At 34.3% G+C, this 23,736-nt stretch overlaps 1 protein-coding gene and 1 long non-coding RNA gene across 16 annotated transcripts in view; one reads left to right on the forward strand and one right to left on the reverse strand.

The window, feature by feature from the left end:
- The window catches only part of fkbp10a (FKBP prolyl isomerase 10a), a 131,863-nt gene that overhangs the window by 61,739 nt on the left and 46,388 nt on the right, over window positions 1–23,736 (forward strand). For all 15 annotated transcript variants that reach the window (XR_012395001.1, XR_012395002.1, XR_012395003.1 and 12 more), the window contains one exon: window positions 19,194–19,336. Coding sequence is in view for 9 of the 15 variants with exons in the window: in XM_073931624.1 (XP_073787725.1) it covers window positions 19,194–19,336 (143 nt within the window). In the remaining 6 variants the exon portion in view is untranslated. The remainder of the gene's footprint in view (window positions 1–19,193; window positions 19,337–23,736) is intronic.
- LOC141379058 (uncharacterized) lies at window positions 8,874–12,711 on the reverse strand. Its single transcript, XR_012395010.1, has 3 exons — window positions 12,580–12,711; window positions 12,377–12,472; window positions 8,874–11,301 (listed from the first exon to the last, which is right to left on the reverse strand). It is a non-coding gene; the product is annotated as an uncharacterized lncRNA (long non-coding RNA).

Consider the following 23,736-nt stretch of genomic DNA (forward strand, 5'->3'; position numbering starts at 1 on the left):
GGAAAAGGAAACTGACAGGTCTGGGTTTGACTGATGTTTTTTTGGTTTTTAAGGAACTTATTAAATCCCGTATTAAAATAGAATATGCGTATTATAAGTTGATTGATGATTTGAAATTGGTCAAAATGGTTGTTTGGAAATACTTGTTTGATTGTTGAATGTTAGCCAGCTCTCTCTCTATATATATATATGTTTATTTTCTAATGTATGTATATGAATAAGGTTTGTGATTTTTCATTAATGTGGTAAAAAATGGTTGTAAATAAAGAGATTGTTAAAGTCAAAAAAGTCTCTCTCTCTCTCTCTCTCTCTCTCTCTCTCTCTCTCTCTCTCTCTCTCTCTCTCTCTCTCTCTCTCTCATTCGCATAGCAATATCCACGATATTGCTAGATAGCCTGCTCCCATCCCAAATTAAACCCGTAACCGACCACTCCCGCAATTTATTCGGAAATTTATTCCCGCGCCGCAGAAATCTGGCGCGGGGACAGCCGCGTCGCGTTTTTAACGTGACTTTGCAAGCGATAAGAGAATATAGCCAGTTAACCTGATACAGTACACTCGGTAACAAATCACAACTAAATACATTTGCAAGCTAGAGTAAACGAGGCAACGTACTTACACTTGAGAAATGGAGGAAGAAACCCATCCTGACGTCCATCAGTAAGTTGCTCTTTACTGATCCTTCCTTTAACAAACGCAGATGAAGTATTCTTTGTAGCATGTAGTTTCCAGAAGTTTCCAACTGCTTGGCTATAATGCTGAGGTTTCATCTCTGGGTAGAGAATCAATAATGTCCATCTGCAGTGTGACTTCAATCGACCGGCATGTTTGTGTGCGTGTGTCTGGGTTTCTGCGTCAGAGGGCGGGGCCTCAGGTTTGAAATCTCCCGGGTTTGCGCGTGCACGTGAATAACTTGGTTTCGTTCGTACGTCATGGCGAAACACCTAATGACTCGGTATCAAGGCGACTCGTTTGAAGCACTATGAGTCGACTCTTTTATAGATGAATCAACCGTTTTAAGCACTGTATTCTTACAGATTTAAGCCTTAGCTGGATACTTCACTTCACTTAGAGCTGTGTTACACACTACATGGATGGGGATTTTCAAAAACCCATAATATGGGCTCTTTAAAGATTAAAATTTCATTTTTAATTAAATATTACTGGCTCAAAGCGAAAAAAAGACAATAAAAATGGATTGAATTGGGAACTTCTTAAACATGAAATTGGCAAATGTGCTAGGAAATTTGGGACTCAACTAGCTAAACTTAAAAAGCAAGAGGAGGAGTCTATTGTTTATAAAATAATATACCTTCATAACAAATTTCAGGATGGCCTATCAGACGCAGAATTTCAAGAACTTTCTGAATTACAAACTAAGTTAGACTTAATATGTAAATACAGAGCAGAAGGCTCTTTTATTCGCTCTAGAAGAAGATGGCTCGAGCAGGGAGAGCACAGTACAGCTTATTTCTTTAGGATGGAAAAGAATAATTCTAGAAATCTAACTATTAATTCCTTGAATATTGATAGAACTGAGTCTTCTGACCCTAAACAAATTGCTACCTTTTGTGCAAATTTCTATACTAATCTTTATAAATCTAATCTAAGTTGTGATGATTCTGCACAGTTGTTTTTCCAATCGTTGAAGGGAACTAAAACTTTATCTGTAAATGAGACGGACACCTATGATAGAAATATGATAGAAATATAACTGTTGCTGAAATAATTGAGCCTATTGAAGCCCTTAAAAATAATAAATCTCCGGGTACTGATGGGCTGACGGCTGAATTTTATAAAATGTTTGCTCAAGATTTAGCACCTTTTTTACTTGAATTGTTTTTATAAAGCATTGAATCTGAAGCACTTCCTTCAACATTATCTCAAGGCTTACTTACTTTAATTCCCAAACCAAAGAAAGACATTCTTTTTATAGATAACTGGCATCCAATTTGCCTCTTAAATTGTGACTACAAAATATTAGTATTATTTTTAGCCAATAGGCTTAAAAGTGTGCTAGGAACAATCATAGATGAAACACAAACAGGTTTTATCCCAAAAAGACACATTTCTAATAATATCCATCTCGTCTTAGATTTATTAGATTATGCAGAATTAGTTAAGGTGGAAAGCTTTATTCTTTTTTTAGATTTTTATAAAGCTTTTGATTGTCTTGTGCACAATTTTATTTTACAATCATTGCGCAAGTTTAACTTTTGGTGATTTCTTTTGTAAGTCCATCCGCACGTTATATAAAAATGCTACCTGCTCTATTAATGTCAAATCGGGTACATCACCTAGATTTGAAGTTTTTAGAGGAGTTTGTCAGGGTTTTCCAGTCTCTCCTTACCTATTTGTAATAGCATCTCAACTTCTTACCTCCTATTTGCTGAACAGTAGTGTACAAGGTATTAATTTAGCTGATAAACATTTTCTCATAAGCCAATTAGCAGATGATACCACTCTTTTTCTAAAGGATGAATCACAGATTCCTCATGCTATTAATTATATTAAAATGTTTTCAAAAGCTTCAGGCTTGACTCTAAACTTAGATAAATGTGAGCTGCTTGCTATAAAGTCCTGCTCGGCCTCTGTTCTTTATAATATCCCTGTTAAATCTCAAGTATGCTACTTAGGTTTAACTATTTGCAAAGATGACAATATTAGAGGTAAATTAAATGTTGACCCAGTAATTGCCAAAACAAAAACAAAAAAAATATTCCTGGCTTCAAAGGGACTTATCTTTAAGAGGGAGGGCACTCCTTGTCAAAGCTGAGGGTATTTCAAGAGTAACATATCCTGCTCTCTCACTGTTTGTGAACAAGTCTTTCTGTGCTGAGGTTGATAGAATGCTTTTTGACTTTCTTTGGAAAAACAGAAGACACTATATCAAAAAATCTGTTATTATAAACAGTTATGATTATGGGGGTCTAAACTTTCTTTATTTTTTTTCAATGAATAATACTTTCAAGATAAATTGGTTGAGGCAATTTTTGAATGATCCTGATTCCCTTTGGAATTAATTCCCATGTATATTTTTTCCAAACTTGGTGGTCTCCCTTTTTTATTAGTATGTAATTATAATATCTCCAAACTTCCTATTAAATTATCCAATTTCCATAAGCAAGTATTATTAGCATGGCATTTAATATATAAACACAACTTTACTCCCCATAGGTATTATATCTGGAATAACCATGATATTTGTTATAAAAATAAATCTATATTCTTTCTTAATTGGTTTAGGAACAATATTTGCTTAGTTTCTCAACTTTTTAATAATAATGGTCATTTACTCTCTTATTCTGAGTTCTTAAGTAAATACTGCATTCCTATAACCCCACGAGAGTTTGCCATCGCTATGGACGCAATTCCCAGTGGAACTATTACCCTTTTAAAAAACTCTTTTCATTCTGTTCTCCCTGTTACTTCATTAATTAATGATTGTGCAACAGTGATTGGAAAAAAAAAATTCTCGCTTAACCCTTCTCTCAGAAATAAAAAGATTCGGCATCTTTTTCAGAATGAAATAACCTCTATTCCTCATGTCATATTTCACTGGAGTAATTTATTTGATGACATTCCTTGGAAGATTGTGTGGTCTTTACCCAACAAATTTCTACTCACAAATAAGGTTAAAGAGGTTCCCTTCAAATTGCTACATAGAGTTTATCCAGTAAATGTTTATATTTTAAAAAAATGCTTTTTGAAAAGGATCCCCTTTGTTCCTTTTGCAGAATAATAGATTAATCTGTAGATCATCTTTTGAGAATGTGCCCATATTAAGATTTTTTTGGAAAGAATTCAGTTTATTTATGCGTGTATCTCTTTTATATAATTTTTCTTTGTCATACAAGGATGTTTTATTTGGTTTTTATCATGTTGATAAAGTTAAAGATAAATATTTCTAATAAATCTGTTTATTTTACTCGCAAATCTTTTTATACATAAATGCAAATCTTTGTCTGTAAAGCCCCTTTTTCTTATTTTTTGTAAAGATTTGAAATATTATTTAAATACAATCTCTACCTCCAGCAATGTTAAAGCTTTAAAATCCGTAACACTATGTGATTCTTACAATATTGTCACTTTTTTATAATACCCAGATGACTGTCTTGTATGTGATCTTGTAAACAACACTGTGACCTTGCTTTAAGGCAAATTTAAAGTGCTTTTTGTAATTCATATTCCCCCTGGCATATTCTTAAGTTTGTAGTTTTGTTCTGTTCTCTACCTTTGTTGTTATTGGTTTTGTACCTTTTCTGTAGATTTTTGTATTCTTGTTAAACGTTCTAATAAAAAATAAAAAAACAAAAATAAAAAATTCAACATTATATCCGGGAACTGCAGGAAAAAAAAATAGATTGCAGATTGAAGATCGCTAGCTGATCCAGTTTTCACCAGCAGGTGGAGATGGAATAATGTAAGATTTTTAACCCAGTAAACAGGCGAGAAAAAAGCTAATAAAGGCACAAAAGTAGCATTTAATATTAATATCAATGTCTTGGACATTATAGTAATAAAGTAATAAAAGGAGTATGAGTAAAATGTGTAAATTATGTTTGGGTCATATTTGCCCTTATGTAATGGAAGCCAGCTGGTGATCGCGTGAACCTCACTCCTCGGATCCAGCGCCAGACGTTGTTCTGCAGTCTTTAGCCTCCTCTTTAGAGCATTTGTCTCCCATGCCGGTATCGCCTGCTTGCGCTCTGCTCGGACCGGTAGGGTTACATGCACATAAACTGTCTTTTGATGAATATGATGTTACACATTCTCTATCTTTATTAATTCATTCTTCCATATATGTAAAATATTATATTGACAGCTAAAACGTAGGAGAAACAGGTGAGGAAATATAATAATAATAATACAAAATAGATAAACATTGCCAGGGCTAAGACCAATTAAGAACAAAGATATGCAAAACCAGAGAGATTTTATGAGAATGTCACACAAAACAGCTTACTTTGAACTGTTAAACATAGAGTGTTTAGCAGGTTTGATTTAAGGTTGGGCATGATGTGTAATTTAAAATAATTTAACATAATGTGCGAATGCATTAAAGGAGCATCTTCAGTTATTCATACAGAACCGTCTAATATATGGCATATGCAACCATACGGGGTTATTAGACTATGAAGTGTTTGCGCTGTTTAAACGCAGCTATGTCAGGATTAAGGTAGGCTTTATATATTCATTAATTAAATTATTATTATTATTATTGTTATGATTATTAATATTATTATTTTATGACATTTATTTAGGCTTTTGCGCTTAAATAAGTCATGCGTGATTCTAAATGAATATTTCTATTGATCCTTTTTAGCATATCTTTGCCTGGCTGCCTTTCTCTTCTTCTAATTGTTGGGGTTCTGCCATGGTTAAACGTTTGCAAAATGTCTTTAGTTTGTCCAGATTATTGTTTTATTGTTATGTAGCCTATAGGCGAGAAAAAGGTATTAACGCAAAAGTGACAATGTCTCAATTATAAGTAATAAAATTATAAGTAATAAAATGATGATATGAGGTTTGATAATATAGGCTAACTGACTTTAATTTGTTTTCAGTAAAAAAAAAACTATTTTTTTTTAAGTTTATTTATTTAAACTGTTTTTATTGTAGTCTACTTTTCAGCGACCGTTTTTATTTTATGATTAGCAATGTTGATATTTTTTGCAGTTTTTAAACATCTAAACTTAATTAAACTGGTTTAAATTTAATGTAGTTGTCGCTTCAGCTAGTTTCATAAGATTAATGTTTAGAATGCGTGGTTTGACATGCGTGGTTGATTGGTTCCTGCAAAGCAGCTCAGTGTTCATCATCATGCGGTTATTACTGAGCTTGCCATCTACTGGAGAGATTGAATTTGTTATTCTATCAACTCTTTTCTGCAAGTGTGTTTCATGATTTCACAAAGTCAAACCATGTTATGTTTTTATTTTATATTTTGAGATGATCATATTTAAAGAAACAATTGCTTAAGGTAGCTAATATTTTCTTTTTTATTTAAAAAAATCAGTAGGCTATAAAAATCTGCATTTTTGTTTCTATGTCAAAGTAAATGATTTAGGATTCTGTTAAATGAGTGTTGCATACTCATAAGCTCACACTAGTTAAATCAATTATAATATCAGAGAAGACAGATATAAGAAAGCCATTAATATTCATCACTCTTTTTACAATTAGGCTATACAAGCAACATTTTGCACCGACAGCTCCACTTTCGGAAACAGTAAACAGTGAGGTGTTATTCATAGGCCCAGGCATGGAATATGTCATGATTAATATAATAATGGAAACACTCTTGTATTCTCATGCTTTGCCATTATGGCCAAGAATAATGTCACGTCTTTCACTTTTCACATTCATAATTATGCACAAGCCCAGATATGATCTGAAACTTCAGAAGAATTCCCATAATATATTGGCAGCCGTTCACCATCTCTTAACCAGTTTGACGTGCGGCGCTGGCTCTGACCGGCCACCGGAGCGCGCGGCCACTCATTTGCTTTTGTCGCGTGCAAGCCGCATCAGCACAGGTATTAAAACGCCAATCATTTCATTCATGCATCAATTCATTCATTTTCCTTCCGCTTAGTCTCTATTTTAGAGGAAAAACAATAATCTGGACAAACTAAAGACATCACAGTTCTCCCTCACAGACCCATTATTATCTGTCAGATGTGGTTCAAGCACGAGAGAAAAACGTTCTCCTAGATCACGTGTCCTTCTTCAGAAATACAGTTGAGTGTGTGTTTCCCTGGCCTGTCAGCTGTTAGCTCAGCGGCTCTTCAACACACACACACACACACACACACACACACACGCGCGCGCACGCAATACTTCACTGCATTATAGAGCAAACCAGATTAACAGGTATGTAAGTCATGCAATTTACAACCAATATACATATCCAATAAAGGTCTGTTGTTGATACTCTGATGTTCATTCTAATCACGAGCTGTTTATGTTTCATTTAGCTTGTTGTATTTACCACGGCTTGTGTTTTTCTGTCATTTCAAAATGACACTAGCCTATATGTTCACTTTGTCACAGTTAATAAAAACGATGTGTCAGTGGGACAGCACAGGCTATGTGTGTGTCAAACATTTTGGTGAACAACATTTGTTTGTGCTGGTTATATATTTAAAAGAAAGAGAAACTGTTGACTTTATCGATGACGAGGCTTCATTTAAACCGCAGTAGATGCCGTCTGATAACAAGGAAAAAATGCCTCACAGCAGCTGTTTTCCATCCCATTAGATTGCATTTTTTAAATAATCAGTCCAGGAGGTGGTGCTGATCGACAACAGTATTAGTTCAAAGATGATAAAAGCAGGTAAAATATATTAAAACTATCATTTCAAAGCTGTCCATGTGACTGTTTAAACACATCAGCTGTCGACCGGAAGTTCATAGCATTCTCCTTCCTCATACACGCAAAAAAAAAGCGTAATTGTGCGTTCTAAGAAAAAGGTCTATATAGATATCAATAGGACATGAACATGTAATTTGAAGGGCCTTGCATTTATTTGACCTTTGGAAAGTTTTCTAGATTTTGGCTAAAAATATTAGAGAAATTAAAAAAACTTTAAAATTATGCTCTTTTTAAATTTATGAGTAAATAACTAATGTTCTCCACTGCTGGAGACATCATAAGCGCTCAGAGAAGTCTGTGCTGATCAGTTACTGTTCTTGAAGAAAATATATTAATCTAGTGGGAATTCTGGATTTTGCATGAATAAAAATAAACCAGGGCTAAGCATAAAATACATCAAATAAGTTGGCCAAGTTGTAATAAGTGTTTTTAGTTTACAGAAAACTGGAAAGCAATAAATTGCTATTTTGACTGTTTTCTAACATGTACAAGAAAATAGAAAAAAAAACTACATGTAAGAAAAGCATTTTTTGCAGTGGTAAAATTTAAATCCATTTTTAAAAAAAGGTTTGTATTTTTATTGCGCATTTCTTGACTGTTTGGTTTAATTTTGACTAAATAATAATAATATGACTGCTATTGGCTGCTTCTAGCCATTTTTGTTTTTGTCAACACTAAATACAACTCAGATTAATGTTTTGTGTCTAAATGTTTAGTTTTGTGTCAAGTAGTCATATAAAAGGTGTGATCAATAGGCAGTTGTTTCTGCAGAATAAAATCTAAAATTGTCCTAAAGTTCCAGTGAAATTAAAATAACGTTATTTAGATATTGTAGCAGTATGTTAGACTTCAAGGATATCTATAAGCTAGTGTGATACAAATCAATGACAAAAAAATAAAAATAAAACTGATATAACATGTAAAACTTGTTTGTCTCTTCCGCTTGAATGGATCAATGATTTTTTTTTCATCACCTCATATTTTAATTACTCATCAAATCTTCTGATCAATCAAATGCTCTAAAAAATCTGATATGTCCCACCCCCCTCAAGACACTTTTCATTGTCTGTTCATTTGATGTGCTTGAACTTAATCACTCTCACTGGCAAAGCTGTGAGAAAACAAAACAGCTATTTTTCTGTTTTAAAGGGGAGGAGCTACTGGAAGGGCCGGCCCTGTGCTCACTATTCAATTTTTGCACTGTTTTAATTTTATGTTTGTGTTAAAGTATAAATGTTTTTTTTGTTTCACACCATGGTTTAACTTAACAGCCAAAAATATACTTTGAGGATGTGAGGCAGCATTGCTATATTGGTAATTTGGTAAAATTACAGTAAGCTGGTGTAACGGGGAGGCTGAGGTGTTAGAATCCATATGCAGAAGTTTATAAGAAGGATTAGGCAGAGACATCAACGAGTAAATAGGCGGAAAGTCGATAACATGTAAGCAGTCCAAACCAATCAACAAACACAAGGGCAAATCCAGACAATGTTGTAAGAGTGCAGGCAGAAGTTTAATTTCACAACAATCAGTCCACAGGATGACACTACACTGTAAAAAAAAATTGTTAAGAAAACATAAAAAAATAAGGCAACTTGATGCAGTAAGAACTTTGAGTTGTCTCAACAACTGTTTTTTAGTTCTTCTTAGTAACAATATTTAGTTGAGCTAACATAATTTTCTTTGTTCATGCAATATTGATTATAGCATTATACTAATAAAGATATTCTTGTCACATCAACTAAAGCAACAGTTACTGCAATTGAGTCAATTAATTTTTTTCTGTTTAGTGGTTGTTTTTTTTTTTCAAATTTGCAAAATATGTAATTAGTACTAGTTAGCATATCATTCTGTTTTAATCATTCTACTTACAAATGACTAACACAAACTTACTACTTCTTCAATTTATTTCCACTGAAAGCAACAGATAAACAAGCTTTACAACAGGAAATAGCACAAACATTTGTAAATATTTTAAGATGAAAAGTGCTTCAAATTACAAACTTTGCAGTATACAGACTTTTCTGCTAATTTGCACGCACATATGCTAGCTTTAACATTTTAACTGTAATAACAGCACAGAAATTAACAATTTAAACATTGCATTTAACACAAACTAAATTTGCTTTGAATGCTTTTATGCACAAATTATAAACAAAAGGGTTGATTTGGACACCAGTTTCCATAAACATTTAAACCAAAACAAAAGTTAAGTGCTTGGGTGTCTTGACAATATCTAAATATTAAAATGTAAACCTTTTAATTTTAAAACCTTTAACGGTAATTCTTCATAATAACTACACACTACGATTCATTAGCAAAGCATTAACAAATAGTTAATTAATTATCTGTTAAGCATTAACTCTACATTATTAGACGTTAGTAAGCACTTTATAAATACAGCTACAAAAGATGTTATTAGCTCAAAATGTGCTTAATGATTGTATTTCATACTTTGCTTTTTACTAATTGTTCCTACTGAATTCAGTATTGCATTATTTACAAACCATTTGTATTTAAGTGTAGCTGGTGGTTTTTAAGATCATTCAGCATGAGTTAGTAAATTATTAATGGAACTATTCAAATTAACATTTATACATCTTATTATTCAGGCATATAGTAATGGTTACTATGTATGTTAATAAATGCTTTATTAACCCAGCTTCATCCATTTTTGTGACCTAATCTAAAGTGAGACTATTTTTGCTTTATAAATCTCGTATAAATGACAATTAAAAGCTGAGTATCAAATGAACAATAAATGTTTGCAATCTAATCTAAAAAAATAAAATTACTGTAAACTTTAAACATCGCCGAATAACAGAAATGTCAAAATACAATTAGCAATAAATACAATTGAATAAAATTGGATAAAACAATATATTATGATATAACATTTCAGTGTTATTTAGCAAAGTTTAAACTGTACAGTAACTTCATTTTAGATAAGGTTGCAAAGATTTTTTTTTTTCATTTGATAGTTTGATTTGTGTATCATTAAATAAATAGAAATGAATGAAATAGTTCATGCTCTTTTTCCCTGTTCGGAATATAACTGAGCCTTTAATAGTCATTTATAGGGGATTTATAAAGCAAAAATAGTCCTCACTTTAGGTCACAAAACTGGATAAAGTCAAGTTAATAAAGCATGTATTAATATATAAATAAACTAATAGTATATGCCTGAATAATAAGATATATGAGCGTTATTTGAATAGTTTATTAATAATGTATTTTCACATTCTGAATGATCTGGAAAAAAACACCACCTATTCTTAAATAACTGGTTTGTAAATAATGCAATACTTATGTAATGAAAAAAAGAATCATTAACAAAGTATGAAAATGCAATTAATTACAATTTAAGAATATAGCCAGCTGTGGCTGTATTTATAAAGTGCTTATTAATGCCTATTAGAGTTAATACTTAACAAATAATGAACTAACTATTTGCTAATGCTTAATAAATGATTCATAGTGTGTAGTTATTATGAAGTGTTACCCATTTAACTGAACACAGTGCCTAAACAGTGGCTCTCATGAATCAGATTTAGTACTCAAATTGTACATTAGGTCTTTGTAACATCAGACCATTGACACAACACTGTTTACAGTATTAGTTTAACATCTTGTTTTTAAGAGAAAGCACACGTTGCGTACATCCAGTCCCAAGCTCCATGAAAACATTCTGAATTGTGTCAAAAGTGTACCGGAGTTCATTGGGATAGGAAAAGTTGAGTGCATAAAGAAGGCCAAAGAGGTATGCTACAGCACTTGAGGTATCTGGAATGTCTTCCAAAACAACAACCTCTTCCAGTACAACAGCAATGTTCTGGATCACTGGTGATGCTGCCCGGGAGTCATCTTCCGTAACATAGATAGAGAATGCCAACTGATATGCCCTTTGTTCCATCTTCAGTTTCCTGTGAAAACACAATAAGAATATTTGAGCATAGAAAGTCATTATAGTACTTTATCTACAAACAAGCAAGATATTATATTGCAAGTAGGGCTGTCATGCTTATGAAATTTAGGTGACGATTAATTGTCAAATAAATATTTTGATTAATGGTGATTATAGAGATTTAAAAAATTTAGCAAGTACTTGTTTATTATAGGGCTATAACAACACACACATTTAAATAATTGTAATAAAGTTATTTATTCAGTTAAAAATATATACCGTTATCTTTCAGAAATATGAACATTCTGTAAAAATAACAAACCACCATAATACAATGACCATGCAAACTTAATTGCAGTTAAGCAAAATGACCAGTTACATCAAATAGTTATGATCATAAAAATGCTATGTAATGTGTAGTTTGTCTGTAGGAAGACATAGTGTTATAATTCAAATCATTAAGCAAAAGTGAATGTAACAATTAAACTGACAACATGTAAATAACAAGGAGCCCAGATCTACAAACGCATAAATCATCAGGATTCATTTGCAACATTAATGCAGTAATTGGACTTTAAATATTTTAAGTTATTTATTTTAAAATACTGTCATAAATAAATAAATAAATAAATGCTGATATGTTGTACTCTGAATACAACAGCTGCCATTTTGGTTGACAAGAATAACGTCTCAGACTCTCGGCACAACTCTAATTTTATGTAATAACAGACAAGGCAACAGTTTCTCTTGCATCTCTTTTACATGTTCTTTCCCTTAACTACCTGCATAAATCAGTGAGCAGGTCTAAATTGGTACTAATATAGAACCAGATATCAATCTTTTAAAAATAACAAGATACTTGTGAATCATGAAATTTACAAGACACATTTATACGTAAATTTACTCCTTATACCTTAAGTCAGAAGATTTGAAATTTCTGTTAATGATACCTAAATTAAACATTTTAACTTAGCTAATCAAAAGTTTTCATGAAAGCTCCAAATAGATTGGCACTTAACTTTTCAAGACACCAGCAATACAGAAGCAAGTTTGGACACTCATGCTTTAAACCATTTAAAGTGTTTGATACCTACTTTACATTTCTTGAAAAGTTTAGTTTGTTTCTCTCGAAGAAAAAAAGGCAGGCCCTCCTAAGCAGCAGTCCTTCTGTGATTAACAATTTCTGTTGTCTGCAAAAACATTAAAAAGGGACAACCAAAAAGTCACAGAATGAAAACTGAAATATCATCAACTAAATAGATCAAAAACATGTAAATAATGAAAATTATTAACTTGCCCTTTCATCAAGTCTTTCCAGGAGCTCTTCCATTTCATGTCCAAACGCTCCTTTTCTGGCTCTGTATAATTTCAGAAGCTTTGGTGTGTACTTGTCAGTGGCTGCCATGGAGACTCCTAGTAGGTCTTTGTTGGTAATGCGGAAAAATTCCTCACAGATATTTTTAAAACAAACCAACCAGATTTACAGCAATCAATTTTTTCTGTAAACAGAGCATGTTGCATTCTGTAAACTTAAAGCCTAATAAGAAAGAAAAAAATTATCTTTACCTGTTTTTGAAAAAAGAGTGCAGGCCACCTCTCCTGAACCTCTACAATCATTGGCTGCTCTTGGACCATTTCTTTTCTTCTAAGGGAAAATGTTAGTTTCATTTTTTCACTTATGGCTGCCATGTCTCTTCTGCATTAACTTCTTACGTTTCAGATGATTTTGTAGGTGAAGAAAAAATCTTTTTTCAGTACAAATCTCAAGAAATTCACATAGTCCACAATTAAAAGTTGAAAGATCTTGACTGACTCTATCAGTGTTGTGGTGTGATTTAGATAAGTGGGATCGTAAAGCACCTGCAGTTTTAAAAGCACAAGCACACTCCGTGTAAAGACAGGGCCAGTTGGAAATTCTATGATGATGTAGCTGATAGTGCTTCAGAAGGACATCTTCACTTGAAGTGCTGAATTTGCAGTTTTTACACTTCATGAAGTCTTGAGGAGATCATCTTGAAAACAGAAATAATCAGTTATAACCTTGTATTGTTAAATCACAACTTTAAATAAATTATAATTCTAACAAAAATATATTTGAAAAAGCTTCACATTAAAAAGTTTTAAACATTTTTCAAGTTTATGCCCCCATATTTTAACATGAAACACGTTTGGGAGCAGACAATGGTATTAATATCAATATATGATATTGATGTATACAGAGGAGTCCACAAATAATGTAATATAGTTAGAAATAATATATGCTTTGAAATTAAGAGTATTTTAAACCTAATAGGAACTATTTATATTAATTTGATAGGATTAAATAACGTTTTAGGCAATATTTTATAAAAAAATATATAAACTACATTTACATATTACTTTATCTAATATAATCTGAATGTCCGTGCTTTATATATGCGTCACAAATTTATAAGTAACGTTACAACTTACGGTCTCACTCGCTCTTAGTGATGGGAAGTTCAGATCATATTACTCATTTGGACCTTTGAGTCTCGTTCGTTGAGATGAATAAATCTTTTTTTCAAGTCATTTCCATCAATTTGCCAAAATATTATTAAAATGATACAAGTTATTTCAAACGCATCCACAACTAGCCCAGTCATAACTTGAATGCTATAAGAAAAAGAAAATAATCGTTTGTTTACCTAGTCTTTTGTCTATGATTATGTGAGCTCAGCTCTTCTGTCAGGTCTTCAAATTTGAGGGGTTCGTCTACGTCACACAGACAGACCCATATAAGCTTAACCAAAGCAAAGTCTGAACCGAAAGGAGCCATAAGTTCACCTTTCGAGTCATCTGGTTTTTGACTCGTTCGTTCATCACGTGACAGCATGTAAAGAGAGATGACTCAACGCCGAGGACTCGAAAGATGATTTAAAAAAATTTCCGGCTCTGATTGCATTTCATTGCCTAATGTCTTTAAAGTGATTAACGAATGACTTAAACCCGATAGAGGACTCGATAAATGAACTAATCTTTTCCTCCACCTGCACAAATGTGCGCATGCGCGAGTGAACAAATCACTCCCATAGAGGACTCGTCGTTCTCGAGTCATACAAAAGATTCGTTCAAAATGAACGAATCGTTCAAGAACGACCCATCACTAGGCGGTGCACACACAGAGAGAAGCACGTAAAATGAAAAAAATGTGAAAACTCGCTAGAGAAATGAAAACGTTTCACCTAAAAACAAACAAAACCTCTGAATTCCCTAACAAAAATGTGTTAATACTATGGTCCCAAGTTAGCCATCTTTTATCAGTGATTAACAGTTAATTATAAAGATGTCATTTTAGTGTTAACATGAAACATTTTAAACTTAAACGGCACAGAAAAGCAGTTTCCGTTTTCTTCCCAAGTAATGTCTTAAGGAGCGGCACAAGCTTAACTGGCGTTAGGCAAACGACTGTGCCGACCTCACGGTCCTCCGCCCTCTCGAAGGTGCGGGCGTGGGCGGGAAGGATGTCGCGCAGGGTCTCCATGCCTCCCTGAGCGATTGACTCTGCCTAATTCCGCCATTCATGTCATAAATACACGGAAAGATTTAAGAGTTTGGACTTAGCTGAAACTATAGGCCACATTAATTACTGACTGCATTTGAAACTTAAGCATATGCAATAATTCTCGTCGCTAAAAACAAACCGTCAGGTTGGGAATATAGTAAAATTCATTGCATGCATAGAATTAGTGTTAATAAGTGTGGTTACTCACCTACAGGAACAAGTTAATGTTTAGTTCTTCATAGAGTCGAAAATATCTGTGAAGTCCGACATGGCACCAAGACAAAATGGAGATGAAAAGTGAAACGAATGGTCAAAACTCTGGTAAACATGTAGACATAACATTTTAGCGAATATTATTGACATAACATATATTTTTATGTAGATCAGTAGTTATTCACAATTCTTAGTATATATGACAGAAAAAGTACAGTGTGCTGAACAAATTGAGATTTTATTTTTTACAGTGTAGGATTGCAGTCATGAAAGTCACACAGGATAGCAGTCATGAAAGTCACAAGATAGCAGTCATGAAACAGGATAGCAGTCATAAAAGTCACTTGGAACAACGCTTGACAAGGCAGGTAAACTGGCAATACTTTGCAAGGAAGCATGGCCTGAGCTCTCACTGAAATACAGCACAAACAGGAAGTGAGTGCAGAGGGAGCGGAGCTGAGTCAGTAGTAGGGTGAGGGCTCCCTCTGCTGGCGTGGCATTACAGAACCTCTGGTCGGTCAGGTCTGGCTCGATTAAACTCCTTTGAGAGAAGGATCCAGAATGTCCTTGGCAGATACCCATGATCTTTCCTCTCATCCTTATCCTTCCCAGTCCACCAGAAATTGGAGCTGACCCCCTCTTCGTCTCGTGTCCAGCAACACATTTACCCTTTAGGGCCTATTTTTTGGTTGAGATGTTCGACTTGGCCATTAGCTTGCAGGTGATACCCAGACGTGAGGCTCACATTGATTACCAGCTGCTGGCCCTCCATACTTGCGAGATAAATCCCGATCCCGATCCTGAACCCGAGGTGTGCCCCGATCACTCACAATGTCCTCAGAAAGAGTTTTGTAGTTGGTGGACAGTTTGTCATATACCTGGATGACCTGCACAGATGGATCTATGGACACATTGGATAACTCTCTGGCATAAAATTGTTGGTACGTAGCTCTTGTTGGATGGACATTGTGGGGGTGGAGCTTCGTTTTGTTGCTCATGTTGGATTTCCTCCATGATGTCCCATAAGACAGGAGCAATGACCACTGTAGGGGGAAGTAGGCCAATGGATGTATGGCTCCCTCTAGCCAATGTCTCCATTCAGCAATTGCCTCCTTCATAGACAGTAATTCCTTGTTACCCGTTACAACGTTAACTTTCTGGAGTAGAATGCACATGGGTGCAGTTTACCTTGTTTTCCGTGCCTCTGTGACAAAACTGCTCCAATTTAAAATAAATCACATTCCGAAACAGAGCACAAAACTCCATTATTGTGCCAAGTAATTTCAAAAGTTGTTAAGTCTTCCACAAATTTATAAAACTTAAAATCAATCCACACTCTTGATTTGACCAACATAAAAAAACAACTTCTGAAACACTTTGGCAAGGCTTTTGCTTAATTCTATTTTTTCAACTTATATAAATTGCAATTTTTGCTTGTTCAAGCATAAAATTAAGCAATTGACAAACATTCCTTTTTTTTGGTATACTTTGAACCTAGAATTAATAGTTTTGTAGTAAAAGCCTCATTAAAGGGCATCTAGGTTACCCCTTTTTTTATTTAAGATGAGTCTTTTGCGTCTCCAGAATGTGTCTGTAAAGTTTTAGCTCAAAACACCCATTAGATATTTTATTATACCTAGCGTTTGTGAGAAATACTACAGTAAGAACTTTACTAATCAGTATTTGTTGCAGAGTTGCTACGATGAGTCACACACAATGTCGTTACAAAGTTCACGTACACACAGATATACACACACATACACAGCGCAGACACACACACACACACACACACACACACAAAGACATCACACGCGTTTAGCTATGCACTCTTTTTTAACACAAATGTGATAGGATACAGGTTAATATCCACTGCTGTATGAATATTTGTTATGTTAATGTACAAAATAAACCTTATTTAATGTCCTTAAACCGGGATTGAAGGGTCTTCTTTCATAATTGTTCTGACTGTGCTGATGAAGTAAAGCTGAAGTAAATCGCTGTAATTCCTTACACACATGCACTGTTTTAAAACATTTTAAACTAATAAAATTAACCCTTGATCACATTTAATGATGATTGATGATCCTAGCAAATTGAACAGACCTTTTATTCCCGGTTGCTTTGCGCACGTCCTGTCATGTTGATTTTTATTATACACGTGACTACCGGGACATGACAATATGCAGCTGTCAATCAATTCGGTGGGTGGGGGGACCGCACTCCTTCGTCAAGTTGAGATTGGTCTGAAAACAGCTTCAATTGGTCCACCATTTTTATCTTGTTAAATTGGGGAAAAAAGGACTGGGTGTGTTTATGTATATCAACCCACTATGACAATCTATACACTATACCTACACATGCCTGTCCAAACAGCTTGAAAAGTAGATTTTTTACCAGATGTGCCCTTTAATATATATAAAAAAAACTTTCCAACATCTTAAAAAAGATTTGCAGCCTAATTTACATAAAAAATACACATCAAGTTTAAAGGCCTGAAATATTATCTCCTTTTTAAAACAGAAAGGGCATCCAAAACTCACTTCTGGGTGAATTACAGAAATGAAAGATTTTACAGCTATGATATTATAAGGGATTCTCCACTTTAAATCCCCAGCCCTTTTAGATAATGGTGGCTCTAAGTTATTGTTGTCTTTCAGTACACTGTAAAAAATTCGTAAATTTACGGTTTATTTCCAGCAGCTGAGATGCTGGAAAAAAATACTTAAAATAACAGCCATTAAATTACAGAAATTTAACTTAAAATAACGGACATTAAATTACAGAAGTTATTTTCCTTAAATTTAAATTTCTGGTAAATTTTTGTAATTCAAAACCCGGAACCACACCTGTTCTACTGAATTCAAAGCAGCAACTTCACTGTTATAATTTTTTTTCCATAAGAATTTGCATCCCTTTCCTCTATACTGTCATTTTAATTTTGTTTCTTAGAACAATTCCGAATTAAATATCCAGTTTTCCCACATCCAAAACACTTGTATTCACAAAACAATGTATTCAAATCCATCAATGCGAAAGCTGGGCGATAAGTCCAATTCAGGGTCGTCATTAATAATCATTTATGCAAAATGCCTGAAATGATTTGTTTGAGCATCGGAGAGTAACAGTTTATCAAAATCTTTTTAATTGGAGAAACCAATTTTCTGTACATTGACAGTGCATTTACAAGGATTTCATCACTAAAATAGGGAGGTACATTCGATTAATAAACTCTCTTTGATGGTAATGAGAGAGGCAAAACAGACAAACTCCCCGCCAATCACTTTTCCCATTTCTACAATTTCATTCCCATTTTTATGATGTTTAGGAAAATTATCATGGCGTTATTCATTCTAGAAGCAGATTAAATTGACTTATGTCTTACCACCTCCCCAACAGCCATTCAACATTCTTCAACGCTTTGATTGCATGGTGCCAAACTTTGCAAACTTGGGGTCGTTATGCTTCCCAAAAAGAAAGGGGTAGCACCCGGCCCAACTACTCAGTTTTAAAGCTAGCCAAGAGCAAAGAACAGAGAAAAAAAGGAAGAAAACAACAAACACTCAACCACTCGTGTCAAGCACGGCAAGGGTTAACAGTGTATGTTGTATTTTTGTATGTTTATATTTATGTCTTTTTTGTTTGTAACATCATGATCCTTTGAGACATTTAATTTAACTGTATGTCCTAACATGTAGTAGAATGACAATAAAGCTCAAATTGAACTTCACCTGTCTCCTGTGTCTACAAGTACAAGAACTGTTTATTACAAGAAAAGCCAGATCTGAAGTATTTTAAATAGTTTGCCACTCACCATTGATCCGCTCTACCTTCATTTCATGGCCATATGAAACCTGTAAATAAAATACTGTTAAGTTTGACTTAGCCCTGTCCTTTCATTTTTAAAGAAAGTCAACCATGGATTAATTGTGCTTCTAAAATAATCATGATAGCATTTGTGATTTCTTGAAAAGGGGAAATTATTTAACCTAAACCAGTATTAATCACCCAGGCTGAGGTTTATATTCTAGACAAGAAAGAAATAGAAAAAATGAGACATATATTTTTAGTTGAGTAGGCAACCTGTATTTGGGATTTACTGTGTAATTTTAATGTTATTACAATTATTAATATTATTCAAGAATTGTTGTTAATCATTGTTAATGTATTATCTGCAGAGATGACTACCCAGAACCACCACGTGTCATATTAGGTCAAGGAAAGCTGATATCTGGCCTGGATGAAGGTTTGCATGGCATGTGTGTATTAGAGAGGAGAGAGATCACTGTGCCACCACATCTTGCACATGGTGCCAACGACGGTAAGTAATTCACTTTACCTATTTTTGTTTATTTAATTTTTTTTTTAAATATTTCTTTTCAGTGTGGAAAGGTGTAAGTGGAAAGTCCTTATCCTTATTTCAGTTTGATGATGTATTTCCAACTGAACCTAAATATTAAGAAGGGGTGGGGATTTATTTTTGCTATTTTCAATTTCATAAGGTATCTTATAGCATTGATAATGTAATTTAAACAAAGTATAGTCAGTTAAATAGACCTAAGCATTTGTTTAGTTGTTCAAGCATAAAACGAGATGAAAAGCATTTAAACACAAGAGCTTTGAAGAGCAGGAAAAGTTAGTGGCAGTCGTTGTCTTGGTAACATAAGTGTAATGTCAAAAGATTTTTTTAGATTTTTAATAAGTTGAATCACAAAACATAAATAAATAGTGATATTCTGCCTAGCTGCGTTACTGAGGTAAAGTTGGTTTTATATTTGTACATTCTTTCATTTTTGAACAATAAAAACCTATGACACAGTTGCTATATTTACCACGCTACTTTGAGTATGGCTTTGTTGCAAAGTTTGAGGTTTGGGGAAACCATCAGTATAATGTATAATTCTTGCACCCCACCGGCCCAGAACTATGCTTAGTCACTTACATTGGACAAAGTATAAGTCTTCACAGAGACGTCAGCAGAGACCAGCAATCATCGAATGCATGAAATATTGCATATTGTGACAAGTTTTGCTTGCTACACAACTGAAATGTGCTGGATATGTAACAGTTTTTTCAGAAAGTTTTTTTAGTTGATTTTTTATGCTATTATGCTAAATTTTGCGTTATACCAGGTCTCTTACTGCACCTTTAATAATGATTAATAAATAGATTATAACTCCTGACCAATAGGTGGGACTGTAACAAAGTTTATGTAATGTGATCGGTCTGAGGTGATAATGCACATTCATTGGGGGAAATAATTATTTAACACATTTTTCTCAGAAAACATATTTTTAAAGGTGCTGTTGACTTGGAATTTTCACGGGATGTTGCAAACAATCAAATAAATCCCTATATGCAAAGAAAAGAAAACTAATTAGTTTACAAAATAAGCTATGCAATAAAATCATAAAATGACCAGCCAATCACCTGAATAAAAAAAAACTGACTTGAAAACAAAAGTCAGATTTGATAGACGAGACCTACAGAACGTCCAAGTTTTTAAACTCTGTTGTTGTAAAAAAAAAAACACACCTGAGCAATGCATGTAACTTCCTTCTTCATAGGAGAGGCAACTTTAACCTGCCTTCACCAAATGTCATTCCTTTGTCATTCCATTGTTATTACACACAAGTCATTTTTCAGCTTTTTTTCCTGTTTGATTTTTTTTTTTTTTTTACCAAAACCTGGTTCAATTCCATGTCAACAGCTTCTTTAGAAATATTATTAATGATATGACATGTTCAATACTTATTTCCCCAACTGTATGTTTAATTATTGCAGAGATACAGCCTCGGGTGCAGTTTGGCATTGTGCCAGCATATTTTTTTAGTGCTGTAAACAACAGCATTTTACTTCGACACAGACTTTTTTGTCAGCATGGTCTGAAAATGTGAAGACATCAAAGGCCAGAAAGGTCAAGAGTTCAAAAATATAGGTTTTCAACCTAATTTAATATGGAGTACAGAAGTTTTGGTCAATTAATTGATAATTGGTATCAATGTTCTTGGCATGATCCATGAAAGTCCAGTCTCATGACAACCTGGCAAAATCATTTTAAAGATATTAGCATTTTTAAAATATCTTGATATCTTTTAAAGACAAGGGGCTCTATTTTAACCTTCTAGGTGCAAAGTCCAAAGTGCAGGACACAAAAGCATTAAGGGCATATCCGAATCCCCTTTTACTATTTTAAAGATGGGAAAACACGCTCTTTGCCATAGCGCATGGTCCAACAGGGTTGAGCTCATTCTCTTAATGAGGTGTGTTTTGAGAATAAACCAATCAAAGTCTCATTTCCCGTTCCTATTAAAAGTTAGTACAGCCTGTAGCAAATTTAGCATGTTCTTTGTGAGTAAAGCAGATGATAAAATGTGGGTACAAACATTTAATAAAAAATTATGGTTTTGTACAAACAAATATACATCTATTTACAAAGTCCATGTAATCAGAGAGAGAGAGAGAGAGAGAGAGAGAAAGAGAGAGGCCATTTAATAACTTTTTTAAAATCATGATCACATTTTTTAATAACAGCAACTTCACATGAAAAGATTGTTAGTAAATAAAACATCGTCAAATACACTACAAAGAGCCTTTTTTAACACACCATCTCTGTTTAAAAAAAAAAGTTATTTGTTGCTTTATAATTACGAAAATCAACTAGAATTCTTGACCTTATCATATTTGAATAAAGCGTTATTACATGAATATCAGAGTTCTCCTCAATTTTCCGTTTCCTGCTAATATAAACTGCCATCTTTGCTTCACCCAATAAAAATTAAGCAACTGACATTCATATGAACCTTTACAATAATATTTAAAACCACAAATGGAATTCTCCATTGAAAAAATTTCATCGAACCATTAAAATACCTCTTGTAAAAAAGGCTTTAACCTACTGCAATACATAAAGGCATGGAACACTGTTTCCCTTTGCAAACAAAAAGGACATTTTTGATTGACTTCTCGAATTATTACTGAAATGAAAGCATTGACAGCTATAATTCTATGCAAAACTCTCTATTGCAAATCTTCTTTTTTATTTAAAGGTGACTTACAATGTACTCCCCACTCAGGCTTTGAATTTTCATTTAAATGTAAGACATTACTCTATGGTGGGTCTTTTTTACCATCAAGTCATTTCTCACTAAAAGCTTTGACACAACATTTTTACACTTTTTTACAAGATACTTATTCATTTACACACACAAGGAATTTGTTTTGACTACAGAAGCTTCCAATGTACATAAAGTGACAAGTGACAACACAAAATAAATATGAAAAAAAAAGACGATAAACATTAAACAGAGATGCAGTTAGTCAAGAAATCTGGATGTTGAATGGTATGTACAAATTTGTTATAAATATACAGGTTATAAGGTGTTGTGTACAAATGCGAATGTAGAAAGTGTTGCATTGTGTATTGACATAAGGTGCTTTGTACAAGTGCGGATGAGAAAGTATTGCACATAATTATTGCACAGTTGAGGGATGTTTAACTGTTCATAAGGTAGATGGCCTGATGAAAGAAACTTTTCCTGTGTCTGGCTGTTTTTCTGCGTGGTGCTCTGAAGCGCCAACCAGACAGTACCAGTTCGAACAGGTAGGTGCGAGGCGTCCAGAGTGATTTTGCGAACCCTTTTACTCACTCTGGAAGAGTACAGTTCTTGAAGTGTAGGAAGGGTAGTGCCAGTGATTCGTTTAGCAGTCCGGACTATTCGCTGTAGTCTACGGAGGTCGGTTTTGGCAGCTGAGCCAAACCATACGGTGTTTGAAGTGCAGAGGATGGATTGGATGACAGCTGAGTGGAACTGTACGAGCAGCTCCTGTGGCAGGTTAAACTTCCTCAGCTGACGAAGGAAGTACAGTCTCTGCTGGGCTTTTTCAACAATAGAGTCTATGTGAATGTCCCACTTCGGTGCCCAGAAACCTGAATGACTCTACTCGAGCCACAGTACTGTTTATGATGGTGAGTGGGGGGAGTGCAGGGAGGTTTCTCCTAAAGTCCACTATCATCTCCACTGTTTTGAGCGTGTTCAGCTCCAGGTTGTTTTATCTGCACCATAAAGCCAGCTGCTCCACTTCCTGTCTGTATGCAGACTCGTCACTGTTCTGAATGAGGCCAATAACTGTAGTGTCATCTGCGAACTTAATAGCCGCATTTCCACTGTCGGGCCAGTGCGAGCCAGGGCTTTTATTGGGCTGGGCTGGACTAATCACTTGGGAGGTTGAGCAGTGAGGCCGAAATCATGTCGCGTTTCTACTGTCGGGCTAGTATCTAGCAGCGTGTCATGCAAACCCCGCCCCCAGAACGTCCCCCTAATCAAATGTCACACAACCGCCTACTTCAGCGGGAAACAGGCCGATAAAGCACACCATCGCATTGTCACGAAACCATTAAACTGAAGACAACTGAAAAAACAAATGACCCGTTACTGTACAGCAGTACATTTTATGTCTATACGCATATGCCTGTGTGTTCTTATTTATGATATTCATTTACTCGCCGACCAACTGTTGGGATCGAAATCGAGTGGTCTCGCCAGCGCAAGGAGCGCACCATCCATAATACAACACCACAGAAATTCTGCGTTAATAACTCGGTAGAAAATGTATTTTATAACATCCTCATTGAGATAGACGCAGTCAAACGTTCAGCCCAAATGCTCCGGAGAGACCCGAAACATTAATTTTTATTTATATATGACACACAATATGTGA

This window comes from Danio rerio, chromosome 19 (genome assembly GCF_049306965.1).
Source record: "Danio rerio strain Tuebingen ecotype United States chromosome 19, GRCz12tu, whole genome shotgun sequence".
NCBI classification, from domain to species: Eukaryota; Metazoa; Chordata; class Actinopteri; order Cypriniformes; family Danionidae; genus Danio; species Danio rerio.